We start from the raw sequence: 27,440 nt of genomic DNA, 5'->3' as shown, positions 1-27,440 counted from the left end.
ACTTGCTCAGGAGTAGCCATTCTTGATGTTTGGAGGCGTTGCAAACTGTCAACAATCTCAATGTCAATATCCCCGCTTCCCTCTTCAGCCTCCTCACCTGTTGAATCAGAGTCCTCTTGAATAGATCTGAGAGTTCGATGCGCTCTGTAGTCCTTTTCTTTTTTTCTTTGTTGCGGATCTCTCCCACGAGAAGAAGCCACAGTGAGAACGATAGGAACGCCCTGACCGTGACCCCCTCCCGGGAGAGACCGGAAAGGGGAAAAAAGCCAAGTGTTGGCAAAAACCCCAGGAAATCACAACGGCAGGTGGAAATCCTGATGGAGGTTGTAGCAGTTGAACTCAACGGAAATCAGCAATACTCAGTAATAGAAAGCAAGGAAGGAATCACAGGAAACAGGAAGTGTAGGAAATGCAATAACTCCCACAACAAATAAAACAGAAAAACTGCAAGCAAACAGGATGGTTAATAAACCAAAGAATAAGAAGGAAAATAGAGGGAGAAAGGTCCCGGGAATCGGAACCTGAAAGGACGAGGAGGAGTAGAGAGAGGAAAGCTCAGCGGAACCAGAATATAGCGCACAGCAAACCGCGGCAGCAAAAGAAAGCACAGCTGACCGGAAGGCTTGCAACGCACAGAAGGAAGATAAGGTGTGGCTTAAATAACGCCACGTTCGCTTAAACGGAGAAAGACTAGACCGTCAAGTGGACGTGACGTGAAAGACGTGACAGGAATTAGGAAGTGCGTAATAGGAATCAGGGCAACAGACGTCAGGTAGAAATGCGTCGCATGACATCCGTCAACCTTCCGTGAGTCCATTCGGACTCCCTTTGGGGTCAGGATAAACCCAAGGAATTCAAATTCTGTGGCATGAAAAACGCATTTTTCTAGTTTTGCATATAGTTTGTGCTGGCGCAATTTCTCAAGGACTGCTCGGACGTGCTTCACATGGTCAGATTCTGAAGAGGAGTATACTAGAATATCATCGATATATACAACAACACAAATGTCAATAAGTTCATGAAGGACATCGTTCATGAAGTATTGGAAGGCTGCTGGTGCATTGCACAACCCGCAAGGCATCACCTGGTATTCAAATAACCCATACTTAGTGCGAAAAGCAGTCTTCCATTCGTCACCCTTTTTTACACGTACCAGATGGTATGCCCCCCCGAAGATCTAATTTAGTGTATATACAAGCATCCTTCACTTGGTCTAGTAGTTCAGGGATCAGAGGCAATGGCTATCGGTTCTTAACAGTTATCTGGTTCAATGCGCGGTAGTCTATGCACGTTCTGAGGTCACCTTCCTTTTTGGGCACGAAGAACAAAGCTGAAGATGCAGGGGACTTGGATGGGCGAATAAAGCCATTGGCAAGTTACTGGTCTAAGTATTGTCGTAGGTGAAGGTTCTCAGGTTCCGTAAGGGTATAAATCCTGCGACAAGGGGGTTGTGCACCGGGTATGAGATCGATTTGACAATCGTACGATCTGTGAGGAGGTAAGGTGTTTGCCTGTTCTTTTTGGAAGACATCCTGGAATTCTGGAGGTAGTTGCATGACTGCTGTGGTTACTGTGGCCAGGCCTGCGTTCTGATTTTTCTTTGGGTAACAGGTTTGTGCACAATCCGGGAAGGTTATTCTCTTCTCTCGCCAATCAATACAAGGATTATGTGTTTCCAACCAAGGTATCCCCAGTTTTATTTGGAACTGTGGGGCTTTGATTAGATCAAACGCAATAGTCTCTCAATGCACATCCTGACCCAATAGTGTCATCTCTGCGGTGGAATGAGTTACAGGCCCAGAGGCAATTTCTGTTCCATCGACTGTGGTGATGACATCTGAGGTGGTTTTTTCAGCAGAGAGGTAGATTCATCCTGGAAGCCAATTCATAGTCCACATAGTTTCCTATGGCCCCGCAATCAATGTATGCCCTTACTGCGTGCATATGCGATGGCTGCCCTGGACCTACGAGGACCATTGGTATGATGAAATGCAAAGTCTGGGTATCCTTCTTCAAGCTCGGCAAGCGGACCTCTACGCTTGTCGGTCGTGGTCGTTTCCCGAGTCAGACTCCATATAGCTTTTATCAGCAGCTCCTACCACCTTCTAGGGTGGTTTTACAGGGCAATCCTGTAGAAAATGCCCAGAGGTTCCACAATATAGACACAATTGCATTTGACGTCTCCTCTCTCTTTCCTTCTGGGTTAAGGGTCCTTTAACCCCTCCGATTTGCATGGGTTCTGAAGCATCTGCTCCTTTGGGGTTAGCGTGGGTTTTGACCAACACCCGATTCTCAAACTTGGCTCGATCAGCCTTTCTGTTCTGAAGTCTGTGATCTAACTGGACCACTAAGTCAATATATTCAGCGCAGTCTTGACGTGGGTTCACGACTTGAGCCAAGACATCCTTGAGTTCTCCTCAAAGTCCTTGATGAAATAATGTGATTCGTTTTATCTCCGGCCATACAGTTTACACTATAAACCTATTAAAGTTCGCGATGTAGGATAGAAGGTCCTGGTTACCCTGTTGTAGGGACAAAAGTTTGTTATCCAGGGCCTGTCCTTGGGAGTGCCGGGCAAATAGTCTTTCCATGCTTGTTTAAAAGCCCTGAAAATCCCGAAGAATTGGGTCATCCTGAGTAATTAGTGGAATTGACCAATCAGCTGCACTGCCGCTGAGATATGACAATACAAAGGCTACCTTGGCTTGATCGTTTGGGAAGGCTCCAGGTCTGCATAAAAAGTGCAAGCGGCATTGGTTCATAAACACGGCAAACCTTTTGGTATCTCCGGCAAAGCGTTCGGGAGGAGCTAATGGAATATTTCCTGGTAGGTTTATTTGCACAGGGTTACCCGATAACACAGGAGCTGGATTTCCCCCGGAACCAGGTAGGGGTGCTTGTCCAGCCTGGCTTTGCAATAGTTGCCTAGCAAGGTCATCAGTTCGCTCCTTTGACTAAATCAGTTCTTTCCTAAGAACATTGGTTTCTTGACGGGCGGAATGCACTTCAGCCCTCAATTCCACTAGTAATTGGGCCAATTGGTCAGTCTCTGAGGTATCCATAACACCCGGGTGGGAATTTGTGGGTAGGCTTCGTGTTCTGTTACGCTCACCTGGCTCCCACAGAGGCGTCGATCTGAACTGGACAGATGCGGTCTCCACCAATGTGACCCATAGGGCCGAGATGACAGACTGGACTGGCCCACCTAGCTTCGTTTGCTTGGCCTGTAGGAATATTCTTCTGCAAATGGAGAAAGGGAATTAACCACCCGTGGAGTTGAGTGTAAATCCCCCCACGCCCCTGCTGTTCTCCCCACGGATCCCCACGGCTCACCAAGATGAGCTCTCCATCCTGCATTGAGCGCAGGGGCGCGTTGATAACCAGTTGCTTCACTGGCTCGAAGGTATTGGTGAGTTCCAGAACAATATTGACCCCGAAATGTATGTAGTTCGTAAGAGTTCAAATGCCTGACTTTCACTCTTGTCCGATTCCTTGCAGATTGCAGCTTGACCCTAGTGAAGAGTTCCTCGTGGCAACCGGTAATATTCTGGTAAGGATTTGTATTTCCAACACAGTTCGATAAATAATGTCAATATGTAACCTGTTGCTTTGTACCTTATTCAGGCACTGAGAGAAAGTATGAAGTCTTGGGGAATAATACCTCCGGCGGTAAAATCAGGTAAATCTAATGTGGTGAGGAGGGTTCCCCTTGATAGTCCCTTTGTTTCACCTTGCTGTCCTTTTGTTTCCCCTTAGGGGCCGGGGTTCGGCGAAGATAAAGTGGAAGCTGCGCCGACCCGTGAAGAGGAATAGTACCCCCGGTGGTAAAATCAGGTAAGTCTATGGGGGGGTTACTAATATTCCTCTGTGTATTCTCTTGGCTCACCTTGCTGTTCTTGTCTACTCCTTAGGTGCCGGAATGCAGCGGGAACATGCAGGAGGATGCGGTGGAATGTGAAGATGCTACGAAGGCCGGTGAGGTCAGCGCGGCGCTGCAGCAGGCGAGGCGACGCGCATAACATAACTTCTTTCTTCCAGCTCGAAGGCTCGATGGATCGGGAATTCAGGTAAGGATCAAAGGTATTGCTCTTGTTCTAACCTTTTCTCCTTCTTTCTTCCTTTTTCTAGGAGCTCCAAACTCGAGGCGGGCGTGGCAGAAGGCTGGATGGAGACTTGCAGGCACGGTGAGCGTTACGCTGCTGGATGCAGAATAACACGAAGCATGTGCTGCTCTTTGGGTGTGGTTTAAATAGCCTCCAAAGTAGTCCCAGGTAAGTATTCCTCCCCAGCCCTGCCCAAGTAAAAAATAGTCCCTAGGTAAAATAGTCCCTTCCAAGCCTCATTTGGCTTGGAGCTCTTGCAGCATGGTCTGCATCAGGTACGTTTGCAGCATGGTCTGCATCAGGTAAGTTCTACTCTATGAGCCTGGCGCCATAGGTGCCAGGACTGCACCCAAACAGCCCCTAGCAGGGGTTTTTGGGCTTGCCCAAAATAACTTGATGCCTGCTTCCGGGGTTGCTGGATCTGGTCTGGATCCCCGGGGGTAGGCATCATGACAGCTGCCATGAGAAGTGAAGAGACAAAAATTGAATTGAGAAAAGCCAAATATGAATTGAATAAACTCATCTCATCGCAAATAGATCCTGCACTTTTCAGACAGAAAATTTACTATTTTGAAAATGGAGAAAAAGCAGGAAGGTTGTTGGCACACAGATTAAGGGTGGCTGATAGTAATCGCTTCATTAGTGCAATTGAGTGTCAAAATAACGTCATTGAAACTCAACAAAAAGGGATTAACAAATTGTTTTGTGACTTTTATGGAAAACTATGAATTGAGCTGACATGTGAAGTGGCAGAGAGTGATGAATATCTTAATTCATGTGAGGTGTCTTGTTTGTCAAAAGAACAAGCAGCTAGTCTTTATGGACAATTCACAATTGAGGATTTACAATTTGCTATTACAAAACTTACCATGGGTAAATCTCCCAGAACGGATGGCCTACCTGGCAAATTTTATAAAATTTTACCTGATTCAGCTTTGCAGCTTTTATGTGATTTATACAAAAATGCTTTTGATACTGGCCTACTGCCCAATTCAATGCGCCATGCATTAATAACTGTTCTGCCAAAAAAAGATAAATCAGCTACAAAATGTGAGAACTACAGACCGATAAGTCTGATTAATTGTGAACGCAAAATTTTGGCAAAACTTTTGGGGGCACGATTGGAAAAAGTGATAACTCTTGTTCATGAAAATCAGGTTGGTTTTGTCACTGGAAGGGCTGTAGCAGATAACATGCAGCGCCTATTGTTGTCAATTCAAAAAGGACACTCAGCCAGTAGCCAATGCAGTGATCTCGCTGGACGCTGAGAAGGCATTTGATCGAGTGGAGTGGACCTTCTTATTTTCATGCCTGAAGAGAATTAAATTTGGTCAGAACTTTCAACGATGGGTGCATTTATTCTACAATGATCCGTCTGCGAGTGTTCTCACAAATGGCCTCATCTCTGATAAGTTCACGCTTCACAGAGTTACGAGACAAGGCTGCCCACTCTCACCTTGTAACATTTTGATCTGATTGTACGCAGATGATCTACTAATTGCCCTTCAAGAGCCGGCTATTTGCATTCCTCACTTAATGAGTGATATTCAGCAGTTTTCAAGAGTCTCCGGTTATAAAATCAACTGGGGTAAATCTGAAATACTTCCCATCAACAATCTGTGTCAACAAGCCACTTGTGCCAAATTTCAGTTCAGATGGTGTGTGGATAAAATGAGATATCTGGGCATATGGATTAGCGCTGAGGTGATGAAATTACCAACGATAAACTTTGGATTGCTCCTACCCAAGCTAAAATCAGATCTAGAAAGATGGGGCCTCCTGAAACTGACTATGTGGGGGAAAATAAACTGTTTAAAGAAGAATCTAGCACCTCGGATAAATGATATTCTGTGAATGTTACCAATCAGGATACCGGGGCAAGAAATAGACAATGCTATGCAAAGATTCATCTGGGATGGGAAACCATCAAGGCTGGCAATTTGGAAACTACAACTTCCCCTACAACAGGGAAGGATGAATTTACCGAAATTTAGTGATTACCATCTATGCAAGATCATTGATTCTGCTAATGAACATCCGCGCGATTTGCTGTGGGAGTGTGGTGTGGTGTCCCAACTGGACCCGGAAGCTCTGTTGACCACTAAGAAATGTAAATCCAAAGAAGCTAATCCCTTGACTAGTTTTTTACAGGATCGCTGGTGTGAAATATCCAAGCGTATGAATGCAGATCCTTATCGGCATTTGAATGACTCCATTTGGCTCAACCCCGCCTTGAAATGTCAGGGGACATTTTTTTTTTGTTTTTTGGCCTTGGCCGCAATGGTTCCTGACGGGCATAAAGTACATCCATGATCTTATAGAAGCGGGGAATTGGATCTCATACACATAACTCTGCCAATCTCATAACATGGCGGATTGTACATTTGCTGAATATAGGAAATTGAAAACTATTGTGTCAAGTTGTCTTGAAATGCCTCAACTGAAAACTCAAAATGTCGCCTGATTGGCACTGCAGACATGTTCAAGTGCTTTCCATCCAGCTGCCACATTATATGGATTCTTGAAGGCATGCAGAAAAGAGGATCTAAGATTGCCAAATGTCTGGGCAGAAGAGATAGGAGAGGACATTGATCAAAAATGTTGACAATGCTGCTGCAAAAACATTTGCTTGATGAGTTTGGACTGGGGCCTTAGGGCATCACAAACAAAAAATCTCTTTAGATCCTACTGGACACCAGCTAAGTTATTTCGGAGGCAACTCTTGGCGGACAATCTCTGCTGGAAGTGCAAAGGTGCAAGTGGCTCCCTCAGTCACTTGTTGTGGTTTTGCCCAAAAACAAAAACATTTGGGAACATGTATGTGAAAGATTAGGATTGGTTTTGAACTGTACAAACCCTCTATCTGGCTCCCTTCTGATTTTAGGTGACATATCTCAGTTGGGTGATTCTACCTTCGGAAAGAAAACTTGGTTGCTCCGGGCGTGTATGATCTCCAAGAGGATGATACAGAGAATGTGGAAGTCAAGCAGCTCCTTTAACATTGACGAGTGGGTGGAAGAACTACTCACTGTTTCCACTTATGAGAAGGCCATTTACAAAGATTCAGGAGACGTTGAGACATTTGGGGAAGTTTCCTTGAGGTATATGGGTGATGTATGCCTAATTATTTGGACTATTAGGTCTCTGGACTGTGAGCTATGATACCAACATGGTTCACTCTTTGGAACATTATATGATGCTTTATTAACGAGTAGCAATGCTTGATAATATAATTATGTGTTGGTTCTTTCATCTTTGCTCTATTTTCTTTTTCTTTCTTCTTCTTTCTCTTGCTCCTTTATTTCTTACCTTTTTTAAATGATCTTGGTACTGATTTGATCTGATATATTATTGTGCTTGTTAACATGTATCAGATGCTTTTAGGTTCCTTGTTGATATGATCTATTCAATTGTTGTTATGTTTTTGTTTATTTGAAAATAAAAAACATTGAATCTCTACCTCAAGGGCGGTGCTGTGGTGGTCTGTAGACAGTGGCATCAACAATGGTCAAAATAGGGTTGGGCTACACTTGATAAACTCCTGTGCAAAGTAGTGTACCCCTTCCTGGGGATATTGGAGCACTGCAATTCTTCTCGGAAGATGATGACGGCTCCAACTCCTGCATTATTTTCCCTGTTTTGGTGATAATTTGAAATCTTGGATTAGGGTATCCAGCATGGCAGTATAGTTTCTGATAAACCAATTTACCGCCTGATCATTCTGCAAATCACAGAAAGGGACAGTATTCTCTGGTGTGTCCTTGTGGCGAGCCCCCTGACTCCCTCCAGTAACCTGGTGGGGTTAGCTAGGGAATTCTTCCCCCCCGCCCACCTGTCCCCAGCCCAGCATCTCACAACGGGACAGTGACACCTGTACCCTTTAGCTATTCAGCCTTCCACACCCAGGGTTCTGCAGGGGGCTTTCTCACACACCATTGATGACTGGTGTGCAATGAAGTGCTTAACTCCCAAGGACCCTCATTACGGTTTTGCCGGTCTGGGAAAAATGATGGTAATTTCAGCACCAGCATTTTATCCGGACCGGGGCCATGGATCTCTCGGCAGGCCTGACCAGCCAGGAGAAGAGGCCCCTAGAAATGCCTCAATCACCGGCACCAGTAATGCCAGTGCCGGAGATTCAGGCATGGAGCCGGACTCCATGAGAATGGGGACTTAAAGGCTCTCTGCCGCCCATAATAACCCAGTAATACGGGGATATCGGGCGGCGGAGACGGTAAGGGCAGTTTGCACCTTTAAATAGAGCACTATGTTACCAGCCACAAAAATTACATAATGGAGAGGAAAGGAACTATCCGATGTATAGACATGGTGGTCGCTGCCATGCTTGTGGTTCATCCTCTGACAAACTGGCCCGCCGCCTGCTCCAAAGGCAATACCGGCTCTCTGTCCACACCAAGAAGAGAGCTCACATCCAAGCCTGCGTCTCTGCAGCATCTAACAACTCGGCTGAACTCTTTAAAATCTGCAAGGAACTGGCCAATCCTGCTGCAGTCTCTACCTCTCCTGTCCCTTTCCAGGCCCTCTGCACGACTCTGGCTTCCCATTTTATCTCTAAAACTCCTGTCCCCTGTCCTCTCTCTCTTCCTCTCCCCCTCCTCCCACAACTCCCTGCTCTTCCTCTGGCCCTATTTCGGCCACCTCTCCTCCCTCCTTCTCTGCCTTTACCCTGTTCTCCCCAAATGAGGTTTCTAACAAGTCCGATCTATGAAAGTCTCGTCAAAACAGGTTCATCGCTGTTCCTCCAAAGCTATGAAGGACCACATCGACTCCCTGGCTCCTGCTCTGGCCGATTTCTGCAACCACTCCTTTACCACTGGAGCCTTCCCACCCCCCCGAAGCACTCCCTTGTGCGCCCTCTTCTTAAGAAACCCACTGCCGACCCGTCCTGCCCGGCTAACTATCGCCCAATCTCCATCACTCCTATACTGGGCAAACTCCTGGAAAAGCTGGCCATCTCCCAGCTCAATCTCCACACTGAATCTGTTGGTTACCTTCATGATCATCAGTATGGCTTCAGATCTGCCAGAAGCACGGAAACTGCTCTCCTGAACATCCGTGAAGACCTGCTCTCCAACCTCGATTCCAACACCCCTTTTGTCCTCATCTTGCTTGATCTCTCTTCTGCCTTTGACACAGTTAACCATGCCATCCTGCTCAACCATCTCTGTGATAACCCGGGTATCACCGGTCAGGCCCTGGTGTGGCTGGCTTCCTTCCTCTCTGGTCGGCCCTCCCAGGTCCAACTTGGTCCTTCCTCTCCTCTAGCTCTATCTCTACCTGTGGTGTTCCCCAGGGGTCCAACCTCTCTCGCTGGCTGTTCAACCAATACCTCGAACTTCTTGCCCACCACATTGCTGCTGTCTGCCCCATCTTCCAGTGCTATGCGTATGACACTCAGCTCATTTTCAGGCTAGCTTCAGCCACCTCTTCTCCTTCACTCATCTCTGACTGTCTGTCTGCTATGCAGGAGTGGTGTGCCGCCAATGATCTCTGCCTTAATGCCAGTAAAACTGAGATTCTCCTCATCGGTACACCCGCTCCCTCCTTTCCTGCCACTCTCTGGCCGGCCTCTCTTGGGCCTCTTCCTGCTCCTACCTGCAAGGCTAAAAACCTTGGAGTCATCTTCGACTCCACACTCTCCTTCTCTCCTCACATCTCTGACGTCTCTAAGAAGTCACACTACCAGCTGAACTTCCCCAGAGGTATTCTTCCTTTCCTCTCCTTCCCGCAGAAGTTCACTGTCTCCAGAGTCCTGGTTCTCCCTAGGCTGGACTATTGTAACAGCCTCTTTCTAAATCTGCCTGCTTCTACGCTCCGCCCTCTGTAACTCATCCAGAACAGGACTGCGAGACTTGTCCTTGGCCTCAAGCCCAGGGATCGTATCTCTCCAGGACTGAACTCTCTGCACTGGCTCCCAGAGGCTGCGAGGATTAAGTTCAAAACCCTCTGCATTGTCCATAAGGACTTCTGCGGCCTGCGGTCTCAATAACTTCAACTCTCTCTTCCTAAATATCTTCCATCTTAAGCTCTTCGCTCATCTGTCTCCAACTCCATCAGGGTCAGTCGCTTCTCCAAGCAACAAGTTGGTGTTAGATCTCTCTCTTCGGCTGGGGCCTCCCTCTGGAACAGCCTCCCTGCTACCCTGAAACTTGAGGAGAACCATCTCCGGTTCAGGATGCACCTTAAAACCTTCCTCTTTGTTTCTGCAATCTCTCCCCCTCTCCCCTAGTGAATTCCTGCCTGAAACTGCACTGGTTATCTGGCCACCCTTCTGATCTCGGGCACATGCCCTGCCAGTTGCACACATGCACTACCTCCCTGGCAACCTCTGCACCTGGGGACTGTTTTCTGTATCCCTACAGTCCCCCTACCAGCACTTATGTCTGCACTTACCTTGCACTTGCCACCAGCTGGCCGTATTTTTTTTTATTTACCTTATTTATTCTATTATCCCATGTACTGCTCTTTCCCCTCCCCCTACGCACTTTTCCCCTTCCCCCTTCCCATGCACTTGCGCAATCTGATTGATACCTGGCCTAGTAAGACCGCTGTCTGGCCTCCGTCTGTTCCCCCTCCCTTGCCTCGTCGCGCCTTGAAACACTTTTGTATAGGCGCGTTATAAATGCCATATCATATCATGCCCCGAAACGGAGCTTGCTTGTGAATACAAACGTAAAACCGGAATCTGGACACATGCGCAAATGCACTGAATGCTAAACATATAGTAATACAGTAATACTCAGTGCAGGGAATGGGCCAGAACAAGACAAGACAGAGCTGAGCTCCGGCAAAAATGTGTTGCCGGAGCCGTCCTCCAGACCCAGGGCGTCCCTGACACGACACTCGCAGATACTGTGCCTCGGGCTGACCAACGTTCGTGCCGGTCTTCTGAAAGCAGTCTGCTCGTTGTAGCACAGGCTGCGAACACGCAGTACTGGAGCCTACATACAGAAACTGCTCAAGCCTTGCACACAGGTATATATGTGCTGCATATTACAGACATCTCTTTATTAGGGTGAATATTATAACCAATCAAAACAGAAGAGTCCATTATTCGCTTAAAAGGTTTTCTTAATGAATCATTATAAGACATGTTTAACATTTAAAATCTCAAAAAAAGCAAACACGACCCAACAACCACTGAGAGCATGTATGATTAGGCAAATAAAGCAGCGTTATCGCAACTGGACATCTGCATTCCGATTACATTGAGAACACTAACAAGGGGAGGAGATGCTTAAGGCAATCTATAAGTCAAACGGTAGAGAGACTTGGGCCCTGATGAACAAAACAACCCTAAACCAACAGGCGATTCTGAGCAGTGGCGTAACTGAAGACCAATGGATAGAACATTATACCAGAGTATCCATAGACGTGAATAAAAAGACAGTCACATGTACATCGAAAGCCCAGCAGCCATGGAAGATCAAAATGGATCAATCTTAGATAAGTGAAGTTATTAGAAAACTGAAAGCCTCAAACGCACCTGGAACAGATGGGCTCACAAACAACATCTTAAAGGAAGCATCGGAAGAGTGGCTCAAACTCATATATGAAATATTTATGAAGATAACAACAACTGGCAAAATACCACAATCCTGGGCGAAGGGCATTATAGTGCTGATCTACAAACAAGGAGACAGAATGGAACCCAGAAACTGCAGACCCATTGCCCTATTAGATGTCATCGGAAAAGTGCTTGCAGCACACATTCAAAAACGTTGCGTGTGCTGGGCAAACAAAAATAACATCATGGACAAAAGGCAAACTGGCTTCACAAAAGGAACAGGAACTGATCTCAATCTTTTCATTCTAAATGTTCTAAGGATACAAACAATCAGAAATAAAACTAATCTACATCTGGCATGCATCGATCTCTAACAGGCCTTCGATAGTATGAATAAGTCAAAACTATGGACCAACTTGCGTGGATGAAATTGTCGCGATGTACTTGTAGAAATCATAAAAGCTTTCAACACCAACACCTCCATCCGCATACGGTTACACAAACAAGGCAATTTATCTTCTGAAATAAAAACAGACAAAGGTGCGAAACAAGGCTTCCCTCTGGCGTCCACAATATGTCATCTTTACCTAGCAGATCAACACATTGCATGGATCCTACATGCAGACGATCTAGTGTTGATTGATCGCACTCAAATAGGACTCCAACACAATAAACCAGCTAGAAGACTACATGTTAAAGAACTAATCAACAGCAAGAAATCAAAAATCATAAGCTTTGTACATGAACGTAAGAAAACTAGATCATTCAATGGGAAAGTATGGAACAAAGTGTTGGACCAACTTGACTCAATCAAATATCTAGGCATTCAATTTAATAAGGCATTTGGTTGAAGCAATTTGGATAAACATCCTTAAATCGAAAATCCATTTGCTTGCCTCACAAGGAGCCATAATTCATGCACGATACGGAAAATTTACAAATCTGCCACTACTAATGTTTTAGAAACAAAAAGTGGTTCCTGCGCTGACATACGGCGGGGAAGCAGTATTGCGTTTAATTTGGACAACGTGGAATTTGCTCAAAGGTGCTTTTTACATCTACCCAAATCCACTCCAATGTGTGTCATTATAAATGGATTAGGTCTACAATCCCTATATTTAGTAACACAATGGAAATGTTGATCATTTTTCGGGAAACTCATAATGAAAGACTCAGCGAAGCCATAACACATTCCATTCAGGCCAACAAATGGCACCTATATGTGGCCGATGGATGAATGGCACAAAATGTGCACAATTCACCTGGAAGACAAGGATGTGGATCTAGGAACCTTGATGACGAACCCTGACTTAGTGAAAAAAAAGTTCAACAGAGAAACTGGATTGAAACACTAACTCAAGAGCAAAGTACAAACCTCTATTGTGTTTTCCAATTGAACCACGCAGAGTGAACACAGTGCTAAAATATCTGCTAAAAATACCTAGTTGATACCATAGGAACCAATTCCTACAGCTAGGGCTTAACCTCTACCACATCTACCAGAAGAAAACAAAAGAATTGCCTTGACAATGCTGGCCAGTTTTGTCAGCTCTCCTCGAACATAGAATAAGTGAAACACTTATAAACTGTTTGTCCGGGCTTAACATCACAGAGGACATTATATCTAGGAAATAATATCAAAAACATGACTTCACTATCTGTCGACGAATGGTAGAGCCTATTTCTCCTAGGTGAAAAAAAATCCTTTGGTTGTGCTGGAATAAACGTCCTTGATATAATAATATTAGAAACCCCTGAAGGGACCGTATTCTCACATGTGCTAAAAATCAAAGGGTGAATTACGAAGCAATGCATTTGACTATGATCAGAACCATGATAACAAAGACTCTGCTGACAAACTCTGTATGTGCAATGACAAGTGAATTGTTTTTATGTGTAAAAAAAAGTTTGTAACAAACTGTAACACGCTAAATAAAATTAAAAAATATATAGAAACTCAGAGGCGTAGCCTGGGGGAATGTTGGCATCAGTAGGAACAACAAGACCATAGGGTTTCTCTTAGAAGGCTTTACCGCAGCTTCTGTACAGGGATCAGAGTAAACAATAATTGAGCACTTCCCAGGCAAATAAAAGTTAAGAAAATAGCTGGTTCGTCTTCTCCGGGTACGTCCTTCCTGCTGGGGATGGTGTCAGGCAGGAATGTCATTTTGGGGTCACTAGAGGTCGCAACTGCGACCTTTGTGGTCTCCCCAGCGACCTCTAAAAAAAACGGGTTTTTTTTTCAATGCAATCTCCTGGGCTGTGGCCAGCACCATGTGGCTCTTTACTTCTGGAGTGGCTGGCTTTCTTGTTTAGGCCCCTTAAAAAGACAAGTAAAATAAGAACAGGAGTGCCACAAGTCTAGCACTTTGAGCACTGATCCTAAATAAGAAAGAATAGGAATACCAAATAATGTGTCTTTCTGGAATTCTATACAATAATTGCTAGACTCATTAAAGGTTTATTTCAGGCACACTTCGGGGGGTTGAGTCACTGATTTAGTCTGTTCTTAAATGCCTAAACTCAGCCTTTCATCCTTCTGAGGTCGATAAATGAGTACCAACAGAGGTTGGGAGATATTGGGTGTATATTTTTTCTGCATAAAGCCCTTAAGCGCAAGTGCTATATAATAACACATCATTATCATTTGGTCATGGGCGTCTGCTTGCATTCACAGTAATTTGGTAGCATGGGCCTATACACACTGATCCCAACGATGCATATGGTGATCCATTCATGTATGAAATGTACATCACATTATAGTGATATCGTAGCCATATTTTTTGTAGTGTACAATGCTATGTCTATGTGATGCCACTTCCTGTTTTGTCAACGGGTGAAATGTCGTGTTCCATCGCTTCCCGTGATATCACTTCGGGGTGGGGTTAAATGACATCACTTCCTCTGATGTCATCGGGGGGGTCAAGGGTCGTGTGATGTCACTTCCGCTACCCTCGGCATTTTGGTGAAATGACGTCCCTGGTGTCAGGCCAGTCAACTCTGGTGCCCAAGTTCCAGTTGTCCTCCCCCTAGCCTCGCCCCTCTCTGTCATTGAAGGCTTATGGATTCCCAAATCCTTCCTATGCTTCCAAGGAGATTATGCCACCTCCCCCTCCCTGGGTGTTGCAGGCTCTCGGCGTTCTCGAACGCTTTTCTCTTAGGATGGACCTGATGGGATGTGGTGCTCCTGGTGTTTTCCTGTAACCGAGCTTCTTAAGCGGGTTGGTCCTTGACCATGTCTAGCATAGCAAGCTAGAGAGGGATCCCTAGGACACAGTGACCAAAGCCATCACTTCTTTCCCCGACCCTTCTCTGAACTGTCAATACTCTCCCTAAACCCATCTTGTTCCTCCACCCACCTTCTGGGCCTGTCTAGGGCCGACCTGACCCGTCGCATCCTCCTAGCCTGGCCAATTAGGTCCTGATATTTTTGGCATGTCTTTCAGGAGCGCCCCGTGTCCTTCCCGTCTCCTCTGCACTACTCACCAACTGCCCTGTGCCACTGTTCCAGGATTCACCACCTTCCCCTGAAGTCATCGCTGTCTCTAGACCTTCTCCACACCCTACTACTACAGCTCCTGCTTATGTCACCAGTGACCTCCATTACTGCACACCATCCTGTCTAGTCCTAATGTTCGCTTTGCCTTCCTCTAATCAAAACTTTACCATCTTCTTCTACTCTTCCGGTCTTGCCACCTCTTTCCTCCCTTCTGATGTTACCTCCTCCCGTTAATTGGCACATGGTTTTCCTACCTCTTATGGACTGTCAGCACCTTCAGCTGGGGCTTATACAAGGGTGCTGCTGAACAGCTCCACTCCGACTGGTTGGAGGGGTCGCCCGACGGGTCTGAGCATGCTCAGTGGCTGGGGGGGATGTGTATATCGGTCCCCCCTGTGGGAAGTTTAAAAATAGACCAGCCGCTGACTTGGAGAACATTCTAGAATGTTCTGTATTTTGGCTGGGGTATATTTGCTGCTCTCCATCCCTTGCTGCTGCTCAGAGGGGTTGTCTCTTGAGGCTTGTTTTAACTCTATAATGTCTTTAGCAGGTCTGTCTGAATGTTGTAAACTCCTTTGGCGAGAGGGGGTGGCTGTAAAGTTGTTTTCCTTCCACTGTGCTTAAGAAGGGGAGTTGTTGCACTTCCTTCTATCCTATGGAAAAGAGGTCCAAGTTCTCCAGAGCGATCCCCCTTGGAGTGACTACTACTGTAGGGTGCTCAGATCATCCCCACAGTTTCCCTATCCCTGAAACTGTAATCTCACCCCTCTGATCCTGGTTTTTCTTTTGAGGAAGAGCGGGATTATGGCGGCTGCAGCCCCATTCCAACTGGTTTTCCTGACCGGCCCTAACTACTTGGCCTTGCAGCCCTTTTAATATTCCCTCTGGCTTTAGGGTTGTATTCCTCCATAACCCCCCCACGCCCCCACCCCCATGCCAAATCTGCGTTTTATTCTTCTGGATCCAGGTTTCCCATCGCATCCATTGGTGGATTCTGGGAATCAGAGTATTAATACTGAGCCCCAGCTAACCCAATGCATTCTCCTACTCGGGATGGTGTGTGGCTTATTTGACCCTTTGACAATTCTTAAAGGGATTAAGGGATTTCTGTGAATACTCGTGACCACCGCTTCCTCTATATTGCAAAAAAATGTGTCCTTTAAACCGAGATACGTTGGGGACAATTGAACAAGAAATAGGTAATCCGTGTTCCTTCACACAAAATATTTTTCCTTATTTTGAATCCATCAAAAACTATAAGTGCTGTGAATACAAGTGTCCATCTCGTGTGATATGATGCAATGGAGGAACCCCTCAGTCCCGGGGATCACCTCTACTCTGCCCACAGGCCCATCATCCACTGGCTCAGGGAGGTACCCAGCCCCCACTTTCCACAGTCAGACAGGTGACTTTGCCACAGCAATATTAATCACTCAAACTCTCTCCTATTCGTCCTGGCCCACGAGAAAATGGTTTACAGTAATACTCGCCTCAGCGCCTGCATGGATTGCCACAGAACTAACTAAACGAAGAGCTAGTTTCTAGCTTGCAAGAATATATGGAATTGTCATACATGATTATTTGTTCAAATATGTTTCATATTTAAGCATATTGGAGGGGGGGGTCTTATAGTGGGATAATGCTTCCCCTAAATTATTGCACAATGTAAAGTTGAGGACAGTAAGTTTGTGAAAGGCATTATCCATAATGACAAGTCCCAAGGTCCATAAAGCAATTATATTGTGATGAAATAAAACAAATGCGTGTAGTCAATTTCACATGTGAAGCTGCTGCTAAACTCAGAATCCTTGGCATGAGGTCAGTTACAGAGGTTGGTTGCACTTCAGCATTCTGATTGGTTTAGAGGTGGTAAGTAAGGACTCCCTTGTGCCAATATGCATGAGGATGAGTTGAGTTATTGGTTCTTGGGGCTAGGCGGCATAGTTGATGAACCGAATCACTATTGATAGCATCCGCCTACGGGAACGTCCCTAGTGAAAATGGAGGCAGAGCTTGAGGCCTGTGGAGATAGAGTGCGGCGAGACTAGGACCCGTGGGCCGGGGGAGTACAGGGATGTTGGAGTACATTGAAAGACAGTCTGAGATTTATGGGACACATGGGCTGTTGTTGTGTGAAGCATATTGAGGCGGGCCATACAGCATGGAGGTGAAAAGACTGGCTACCATGTGCAGTGTGCAATTGGTAGTGGCGGGGGGCGGTGGGGTGTTAGTGTCAGGTGTCTGGGACCCAGACAGTGGGGGCAGCTGATTGCACAGGGACAGTTGATCTCCCCCTTCTGGCGGCCCATCTCAGTGCTCCTGATTGTCATCTTCTGTTTTTAGGACTTTGCTGTAATTCTCTTTCTTGCGCAGCCAGCTTACCTCTTACACCATCTTCAAATCTTACAAAATCCCCCCCTCCCCCCCAGAGCTGCCACTTCTACCCCACTTCCTGCCTCTATGTCCCCGATTCTCCACTCTTTACTGGCTTCCCGTTGTGATGTCAGTCTGCTGGTCAGCATGCAGACCCGACATCCAGAGATGGGCCTTGATGGGCCTGCAGCACGCAAGGCAAAATAAGACACGACCACTCGGTTGGGGTGCATAAACCCGGACTGGCGTTCTGACGCCAGTTCCGGTGGTACCTTTATTTTTCCCGTGTCACGTGACCCGGAACTACCTGGGCACGTGACACCACATTCCTCCCCAACTTGGAGGTGTTTACACAACTGTTAAAACATCAACTGTCACAACTGGGTAAAGTATTCTTTACATATTTAGAGTCTACTTTGGCAGGGTTCTCTGTATGTATACTCCGTCTACTACGTATCCTTGGAGACGGGATGAAGGTCTGGGTTTTTCTCTCAAGTGGTATCTGCTTCCTCTTCTCTCGGGTGTGCCTGCTCTCGGAGCTACGACTTCCTCCTGGTCTTCTTGCTGGTGTGGTGCTTCGGACACTCTCGGTGCGGTCTGAGTTCTGGGTGGCGTTTGGTCGCGAAGCGTGTATGTCGTTGTCGCTTCTCTTCTCGGGGACTCTGCATGTTCTTCCCATAGTTCAGCTGGTACTTTCCTGAAGTGTGACACGTTTCTTGTCACTGTCTCACTTCCTCGGGTGGCGGTGACCATGCTGTGGTTCGTTGTACTGACCGTCCAGGGTTGGAGCTCAAAATTGAGGGACATTTTCTTGGGTGTCGCTCGATTTTTGACGATGACAGTGTCACCTGGTGTCAGCTCTCTGTGGCAGGCTCTCCTGGCGATGCTTTCTTGTTCATTCCGTTTTAGTCTCATGGCGTCTATAGCCGGGATGTCTGGCTCGGGAGCTACCCACTGAGGGTGTATTGGGAGTTCTGCCTGTATGGGTACTCCGAGCATGAGGGCAGCAGGGCTGATGCCTGTAGATGAGTGTGGGGTTTGTCTGTGTGTCCTTAAGAACCGATACACGGCTTTCAGCCACGGATGTCCTTTTTCTTTGGCAATGCGGATTACTTTATTGAGCGACCCCATAAATCTTTCTGCATCCCCGTTCGCTTGGGGCCATCTGGGGGTGATTCGTTGGTGTTTTACATTTATGTCTTTAAAGAATTTGCGTAGCTCCTGGCTGGTGAAGGATGGACCGTTGTCGCTTTTCACTTTTCTCGGGATCCCGTGTGTCGCGAAGATCTTTTCTAGTGTGAGGATTGTGGTCTCTGCGTTAGTGGACGCCACGTATTCTACTTCCGGATATCTGCTGAACTCGTCGATCACCACGAGTAAACATCCTTCGCCAGCAATTGTGCAGTGATCCATGCTAACCGCGTCCCACCGTTTGTTACTTCTTGGAGCGCTGCTGATGAGCTCTGGGCTTTCTGGTCTCCTGGAAGCTTGGCAGGCCGCGCAGGATTCCACCAGCTCAACTACTCTTTGTTGTATGTTGGGCATCCACATTCTGGACTTGAGGTATGCCGTTGTTTTGACGATGCCCTGGTGTCCACTGTGGGCTAGCCGGAGGGCTCTCTCCTCAAGCAATGCTGGTAGCACGATGCAGTGTCCTTTGAGGAGCACTCCTTCAGGGGCGACAGATAGTTCATGTCGGATTCCGAATAGTGCACAGAGTTTTGCCTGAGCTGATGTGGTGCGTTGAGCTATGGACATAAGGTAGTTCTTCCAGTTGCCGGACTGGATGGCAGCAGTGGTGTGCTGCAGGATGGGGTCTGCTTCTGTCTCACACGCTACCTCTTGTAGTGTTAGGGCTCTTGGTCGGGCGCATGCAATCACGTGACATACATGTTCATCGGTTTCTTTTGCATGGCGTTGTTCTCCTTCCGTGGCAGGCCTCGGGTGACAGGACAAGTAATCAGCTGGGTTGTCTGTCTCTGGGCGATAGTCAACTTCAATGTTATAGGGCTGCAGCATCCATTTTTCAATGCGTGCTGGTGGATGGGGAGCAGACCCTCGGAATATCGGGATCAGGGGCTTGTGATCCGAGAAGACTTTTGCTTGCTTTCCTAGAAGGTATACTTTGAAATGACGCCATCCCCAGAGAATAGCTAGGGCTTCTTTCTCTATGTGTGCATAGTTCTGCTCGGGGTTGGTGAGTGCTCGGCTGGCAAATGCGATGGGGAACACATTTCCTTCATTGTCTGTTTGGGTCAGCACTGCCCCTAGGCCGACCGGGCTGGCATCCACAAGGAGTTCAGTGTGCCTTTCTACGTTGAAAAATGCCATGGTTGTTGATGCTGACAATGTGTCCTTAATTTGTTGGAATGCCTGTTGGTGGGTTGCTGTCCACTCCCATTTTTGGTCCTTCTTAGTCAGTTCTCGGAGTGGGCTTGCGATGTTGGCGAGGTCTGGAATGAAACGCGCACAGTATGTCGCCATTCCCATAAAACTTCTCACCTCAGTGGCAGACTCGGGAGCTTTTGTGTTCTTTATGTCGTTGACTTTGGCTGGGTCAGGGGATACCCCTTTGGCGCTGAAAATGTATCTGAAGAAACACAGCTCCTCCTTCGCGAACACACTTTTCTGCATTTAGCGTTAGACCTGCTTCTTCTAGTCTGCCCAACAATGCTGCTAAGCATTTGTGGTGTTCTCTTTCGTCTGACGCGAACACAAGCATGTCGTCGCTGATGTTCGTGGTGCCGACTAGGCCTGTGATGACCCTGGAATTTCGTGTTGGAATACCTCTGCGGCTGACGATATCCCGAAGTTGAGCCGTTTGTATCTCATTAGGCCGAGGTGAGAAGAGAATGTGGTGATATATCTGGATTCTCTGGCTAATCTGAGCTGGTGATAGCCGGATGTGAGGTCAAGTTTACTGAATAGGGTGGCACCTGTGAGGTCAACAATGAGCTCATCTATCGTTGGGGTTATGTGGCGTTCTCTTCCTATCGCTGCATTGGGAAGTCTCATGTCTATACAGATTCTTACTGCATTAGGTTGCTTGGGTTTCTGGGCCACTACCATGGGTGACACCAACGAAGTCGGTCCTGATATTTTTTCTATTATTCCTGCTTCTTCAAGTTTGGCCAGTTCTTTCTCCACTGCTTCTCTCAGGTGAAATGGTATCCGTCGGTGTCGTACGGCCTTTGGTTCTATGGTGGGGTCTATGTGCAGTTTGATGGTTCGGCCTTTTAGACACCCTATGCCTTGGAATAGCTTCTTGTGTTGTTGTAGTAGGTCATCGAGTTCGTTGTGTTGGAGGTCGAATGCAAAATGGATCCGCTTTAGTTTTTCTGCCGTCCTGCAGCGAAGTAGCATCTCACAGCCGGCATCTACGACATAGATGCGCGTGCGGCAGTTAGTGTTTTTGTGGGTGAAATCGGACTTGTAGGATCCTTTCACGGGTAGGGGATTCTTGCATCCGTATGCCTACAGTCGGACTTTCTTCTTGTGGAGTGTGGGCTTCGGGTGAAGTTTGCTGAAGGCTGTTGCTGGCATTACGTTCACCGTTGCACCAGTGTCGATGACTACTTTCAGTGGCTCACCGTTGGAAATGACTGTGCACGACGGCCTCTTCCTTTGTCGTGATCGGTGTGGTTTGAGGGCTGATATGAGGTGTATTCAGTGTATTCTTTTGTTCCCCTTCTTCCATCTCTCCCTCCTCTCAGGGGATATGCTGTCGTCGCTGTCGTCACTATCGCTCATGTCAGAGGGTCTTTGCGAATGGTCGACGGCTCTGGCTTTTCCTTTGCGGTTATGTTGGTATGAAGATTCTCTTGGTGCAAACTTCTTCCGGCGCTCTTGTGTCGGTCGGGAGGGAGTCTCCTTGTCGTTTCGGTTTGGCAGGTTCAGGCAGACTGCAGCATAATGATTGAGACGGTTGCATTTTCTGCACGTGGACCCCCATGCCAGGCAGGACTCTCCTTTGTGCCATGGGCCGCCGCACCATTTGCACGCTTTATTCCATGTGTGTTTTCTGGCCATATTTTGCACGAGTGTTCTGGTGTTTGGATATGGCTGCAACGTCTTCTGTTGGCTTGGGGTTGTCAAGCGGGAGTCGTTGGATTGCTGCCTCGATCACTGCAACTTGGTCCTCTGTCTGTTCACGGAGTCGCGCCATTTCTAGGATGCGAGACAGGCGCATGTTCTTCTGAGAGTATAGCTCTTCTCAGCTTTTCCGAGGATATGCCATTGATTATTTGGAGACGGATTGCGAATTCTTCGTCCGGGAATTCACAGCCGACTGCCATTTCGCAAAGGCGAGCATGAAATAGGTCCACGGTTTCTTTCTCACGCTGCCTGGCCGTGCAGAAATGAAAGTGTTCATAGTCCGATTTGAGATCTGGCCTAAACATGTTCGTGAGCACGGCTTTGGCCGCATCGTAGTTGTTGTGATCTCAGCGGTCCGGGGTGGCGTTGAATAGGCGTAGGGTGGCAGCCCCAACATTGAGCAGGAGGAAAGTACTCTTCTTTTTTGCTATGGTGATGTCCCTGGCATCAAGGTGCATTTCGAACTATTGCTGCCAGATTTCCCACCTCATGGCTGCTCCCGTGGTGAACGGATCAAAAGGCGGCATTAGTGCAGTTAGCGCTGGGTCTGGGTGATCTGTGGTGAGGCTCTTTCTGGAGGAAAAACTCATGCTGGCTCTCGCAGGGCTGGTCCCCGAGCTAGACATGTTGTGCTGAGTCTTCCGTGCAGGGTGCGTGCCTTGTTGTGAGGGTAGTTATTGGGGCACATTCATCGGTGTATTTTTTTTTTTTTCCACTTGCAGCGGAGACTCGAGTTCTCTGAGCCCTTTGCTTTCTTAGTATGATGTGCAGGTGTCCCAGAATGTCACTGCTTGTCCTGGAAGAACAGGTAAGAAGACAAAAGGAATGTTGGCTAGTAGGTGTCTCCTCAGTTTCTCCTACAATGATGGTGGAAGCGCAGGGGTGAGGTTGTGGGGCCTGGAGGAAGGCTGTTAGCATCCCTGCATCAGCCACGTGGAGGACTGACGGATGCTGGCGGTGCGTGTAAGACACGCGGCTCTGGTCGGGATACGCGCGTACACACGCGTATGATACGCAACTTTGATCGTTGCTCTTACGGGTGCTTCTACAGGCAGGTACATGTCTCCTTGTATCTGATGATGCGCTGATAGTGCGCGTGTGATGCTGAGCTCCGGCTGGCATACGCGGGTGGAGCACCAGCGTTGTTGTGGCAGTCGTTGATGGGGCGCGTACTACACGCGGTCTGCCGTGATGTCGCTGATGGCCCGCGGCCTCGTTCTGCTCCGGTGGTGAGCGTGCAGTTGGGGCACACCCACATCCGCGTATAAGCGTGTGATACGCGGAGGTTGTTCCTGCGTTTTTGGTCTCGCAGGTGTAGTGCGAGCAGGTACGCGACTCCACACCGTTGGGGCTGCGCAGCCTTTATGTCTTGGATGGTTGATTCAGCGTGGACCGTTCCACGGCCTCGTTGCCAGTGTGATGTCGGTCTGCTGGTCAGCATGCAGATCCGACATCCAGAGATGGGCATTGATGGGCCCGCGATGGCGCGCAGCACGCAAGGCAAAATAAGACACGACCACTCCGTTGGGGTGCATAAACCCGGACTGGCGTTCTGACGCCAGTTCCGGTGGTACCTTTATTTTTCCTGTGTCACGTGACCCGGAACTACATGGGCACGTGACACCACACCCGTCTCTAAAAGAATAGAGTTCAAAGCCCTCTGTGTTGTGCACCATACCTTTTGCAGGACTGCGGCTGAATACCTGCAGGTCAAATTCCATCCCTCAGGCCCTCCCATCTGAAAAGGCCCTCCTCATTCAGGTTCAGCGCTTCAACCGCACTAGAATGTGGGGCTGTGCTTTCTCTGTGGCGGCTGCTATGTTATGCAACGAACGCCCCTATTGCCCGTCCAGCGACCGATAACCATCTTTCCTTCCGCCATCTCGTGGAAATGTTTCTTTTCTAGACGAAACACCTATTTCTTTGTTCTATTAGTGGGGGTCTCCCCGCAGCCCCCATTACCCCATGTGTTTAAGCCCAACCATTGTATCCCCTTACCCCACCCCATCTTTGTTTCCACAAATATTTGGTGTTTTTTTCGCTGTTTAAATTCCCTCTCTGTAATTGTTTTCTCTGTAATCAATGTATGCCTCCTTTTTACACCCCCTTTCTTTCTTCTGCCCTGAGTTCTCTAGCACCACAATGCCCTTGTTGGTGATAGCTGCGCTTTATAAACTTTATTAACATACCATAACTCCTCACATAACTGGTTCTTGGCCTTCATGCTCCTTGGACTGTGTATGGCTGTGTGGAGAGCTTGGCTCACAGAGCAACAAGATGGGGGCACTTGGTAGATAGTGAGCGGTGCGCAAACTAACTGGGGGGGAGGGGGGCTTTTATCTTGCACCACCCTCAATGTGTCACCTTTCACCAGCACGGTATGTGCCGTATGAAAAATATATTGTAAGCTCAAGTAGCCAATGGCAACTGTGCTCATAGCAAAGACAATATGAAAAGTGCACTGTAATGTGTTTGCTTTGTATAATTTCATGATGTACAACTTGGTTCCACTACTGTTTGGTAAATAAGACCATGTAGAAAAGAATTCTAAGCATCCTCTCACTTTTTTCTCCAGCTACAGAAATTGACTTGCCCAGCTTTCGGCTCACATCTCACCACGGCAGCGCCCTACAAGGTCCCCACTTATTCTGCAACAACAGCAAAAAGGACCCCACCTCAGGTCATGGAAACCCCAAAAACCACCACCAGGACAACCATCGTCTCTCTTGCCACCAAAGCAACACAGCCACCGCCCGTTCAGCATCCTGTGCCAGCTAGCAATGCTGTCCCAGAGAGGTGGGACCCGTGCCTTGCCGAACTGATCAGCAAAGTGGCGGTGCGGCCAAAGGGAGAAGGTGCTTTGATGGTCACATGGTCCACGATTGGTGAGCGTGACCAGGTCGAGGTGCGGTACAGTACGGGCGAGGCTGTGCAGGTGCTGTGGGTAACTGGAGAATTGGCAGAGGTGGAGCTCAACCAGCTGCACATGGACACAGATTACAAAGTCTGCATCATCCCACTGAGTAAGCATGTGGCACAGTGCACAAACCCAAATCCTACGCAGTGTGCCATGAGCCATACTAGTGGGTGGAGTGGGCACATTCAGCCAGTGCATATGCAACCTACACCCTCTCACTCTGCCCTAGGCACCGGTGTGGCAGTGGCTGTCCTTATTCTTGTCCTGGTGGCCCTGGTCCTGGCAGGTGCCTACAAGCTCCGCTCGAGACAGGCTGGTTTCCAGCGGCACTTTGATGAAGATGGCTTTGAGAGTGAGCGCTACAACCCGGACCCTTACAAACTGGACGGTGTCTATGAGAGCATTGAGGAAGACCGGAAAATCTTTGTCACTGCCGCCAGCCAATGGTCAACGGAAGACGAGGATAAGCTGGACTGCCGCCTGGCCACCTCACCAACGGTCTTGTCCACCCCGAGATATGTCACTCTTTGACCATGAGGTGTAACACTACTAGATCACATTTCTGTCTGAAGTCAGCCAGGATACCTTCCCTTTGCTTGTGTTGTGAAGTGCTTTGTGATATGTGTTTCAGGTAATGAAGGGAGGTGTGTTGTAAAGTGCTTTGCTGGATGGATGCAGGCCGGCCTGGAGTGCATGAAATCGGAGAGAATGTTGGACAGCAAGAGTGTTGATGTTGGAGGGAGGGAATGCTAGTCCGCTGGCGTTCCAACACAGGCAGTTGGTAGATGTAGCCTGAGTGGTGGGAGCCAGTGGGTTCCTCACAAATAAAGATACTCTGCACACTTCAGGTAAGTTACCTTATGAGTTATTTTATTTGTGTTCCATCAAGTTTCCTTAAGTTATAGGAGAGGAACACTGGCTCCCACCACCCAGGCCACATCTTCCAACTGCCTGGGTTGGAAGGCCAGCAGACTAGCATTGCCTCCCTCCAACATCAACACTCTTGCCTTCCAACGTTCTCTCTGAGCTCATGCACTCCAGGCCAGCCTGCATCCATCCATCCATCCATCCATCCAGCAAAGCACTTCACAGCAGCTTCCAATATTCACCAATCACCTTTGCAAACTTCAAAATGCTCTCACGTAGTTACACACCTGCGCACAAAACGTGGATTCCACAGCTGAGATTTCTCATAATGGTGTACAGAGCCTTAGTCTTCTAGTAAAAAAAAACGTGGTGGAATCAAGGGACGCCAAATGAATGCTTTTGTACATCCAATGCGACGGGTAAAGATGTTTCATGGGCTTTTACGCGGATCTCACATGAACAGTGGTAGCCTTCTTTCAATACTTCTTACTAGGCAAGGGGCGGCCATCTTACTAGGCAAGGGGCGGCCATCTTGAGTTCATGAATAGGCCTCGCTCCGTCTGGGGTTCACACTAGAGAGAAGTGAAAGGCAACCTACGTGGAACTAAGCCAGAGCCAATGTACATAATTCAGTGCAGGAATCAGGTTGTTGGAGTCTTGGAAAATGTAGACAATTGATAAAATTGCTTTTCTTCCGATCTCCAGCCTCCAGTGTATTTCTTTCAACACAGCAAGCTTTTGGATGGCTCATCACATGGGTGTGTTGCACAGTGTCTTGTGGTAGCCCAACTTAAGCTTCCAAAAAGCTTGTTTCTGTTCGGCCACACACCAATGAAAACTAACACACAAGGTTCCGTTCACAGTGACCCAATCAGCACACCGAATTAGTGCACTCTTTGGAAGCGGATTTCCAGAGAAAGTGCGATATCTCGGCCTAGGCACCCCAAAGGTGTGCTATTTCATACACAGAACCCCCCTTCCCGGTGGTGGCACTCTCAGTTTAAATGTGTACCCATGCTCGCCCCCACTTTTATAAAACACCCTCTTTCCTTGTTTTTAACATTCATTTTAGACACCCCTTATTCCGGAAATCAAGGAGTCCATAAACAATTACAACATACGGATGCTTGAACATTTCATACCTGTACAAGACATCTCTGTGTATTGCCCTACTTGTCTTCACATCCCAGAATTGTTTCACGCAAGCATCTTCTGAATAAAGTGTGCAAGCGTGCATGCATTACACTGTGTTTCAGGCTTATGTGGTGCAGCCATTTACTGTGGAGAATACACAGAATGAGGGGCTTTGTAATGCTAATGGCCCTTTCCCAGTGAGCTGCAACTTGTCAGGGACAGTGGCCATTAGCACTCTTCACGCATATGTCTGCCCCAGCCCAATAATAAAAATAGGACATCTGGAAACAGACTTGGGGACTGGTATGGTGCCTGGGAAACCCAGCTACGGCTTTTACCATCACAGTACTTCAAAGCCCTGGTTAGTGCCAACCTGCAGTATGCAAAAAAACAAAAACCTTTGGTTAGGTTTTCAAGGAGGCAGCCCTCCGTGTTTACACTTCAAAAAAGTAGCCTTTTCCAGGTTTTTGGGGACGAGGATGTGTACCATGGAGCCGTGGAAGTGCCACCAAGGGGACCCCCTTGCTGCTGCCTGCCATAAGAGGTTTGGGCGTTTCATAACACAATGCAAGATCCGATTCACATTCCTGGATAGCCTGTGGCGTTCTCCACATTGGTGGAATCTCTCTCATGTGTTATGCCATGCCAGCATCAAGCCTAGTAAAAGCAAGCCTTCTCTCCACAGTCTCCTGCTGGCAAGATTTAAGACTGACGTTGCCTTCACCAGCTGTACGGTGACACTGCACGGCGGGTGGTCTTCATATCCCTGCAAAGCCAAGTAGACTATGCTCCGTCAGCTCCTATTGTTCTACCTGGCACAAGGGTTTCAGAGACTAAAAACCCTCCAGCAGTTCAAACAGATAAGCAATACTGCTCCGCTCCAGTTGAGATCTCAACCTGAGGCTCACAAGGTTTCTTGGACTA

The 27,440-nt window shown here is 47.6% G+C and overlaps 1 protein-coding gene across 1 annotated transcript in view; it reads left to right on the top strand.

Moving 5' to 3' along the window:
* The window catches only part of LOC138582001 (chondroadherin-like), a 162,243-nt gene extending 136,163 nt beyond the window's left edge, over positions 1-26,080 (top strand). Inside the window, exon 4 of the mRNA XM_069652894.1 lies at positions 24,174-26,080. Within this exon, the coding sequence (XP_069508995.1) occupies positions 24,174-25,046 (873 nt within the window). The 3' untranslated portion in view covers positions 25,047-26,080. The remainder of the gene's footprint in view (positions 1-24,173) is intronic.
* The last annotated feature ends 1,360 nt before the right edge of the window (positions 26,081-27,440 follow it).

This window comes from Ambystoma mexicanum, chromosome 3q (assembly GCF_040938575.1).
Source record: "Ambystoma mexicanum isolate Mex_15411 chromosome 3q, UKY_AmexF1_1, whole genome shotgun sequence".
In the NCBI taxonomy this organism is placed as follows: domain Eukaryota; kingdom Metazoa; phylum Chordata; class Amphibia; order Caudata; family Ambystomatidae; genus Ambystoma; species Ambystoma mexicanum.
This window is presented reverse-complemented; position numbering and strand designations above follow the sequence as displayed.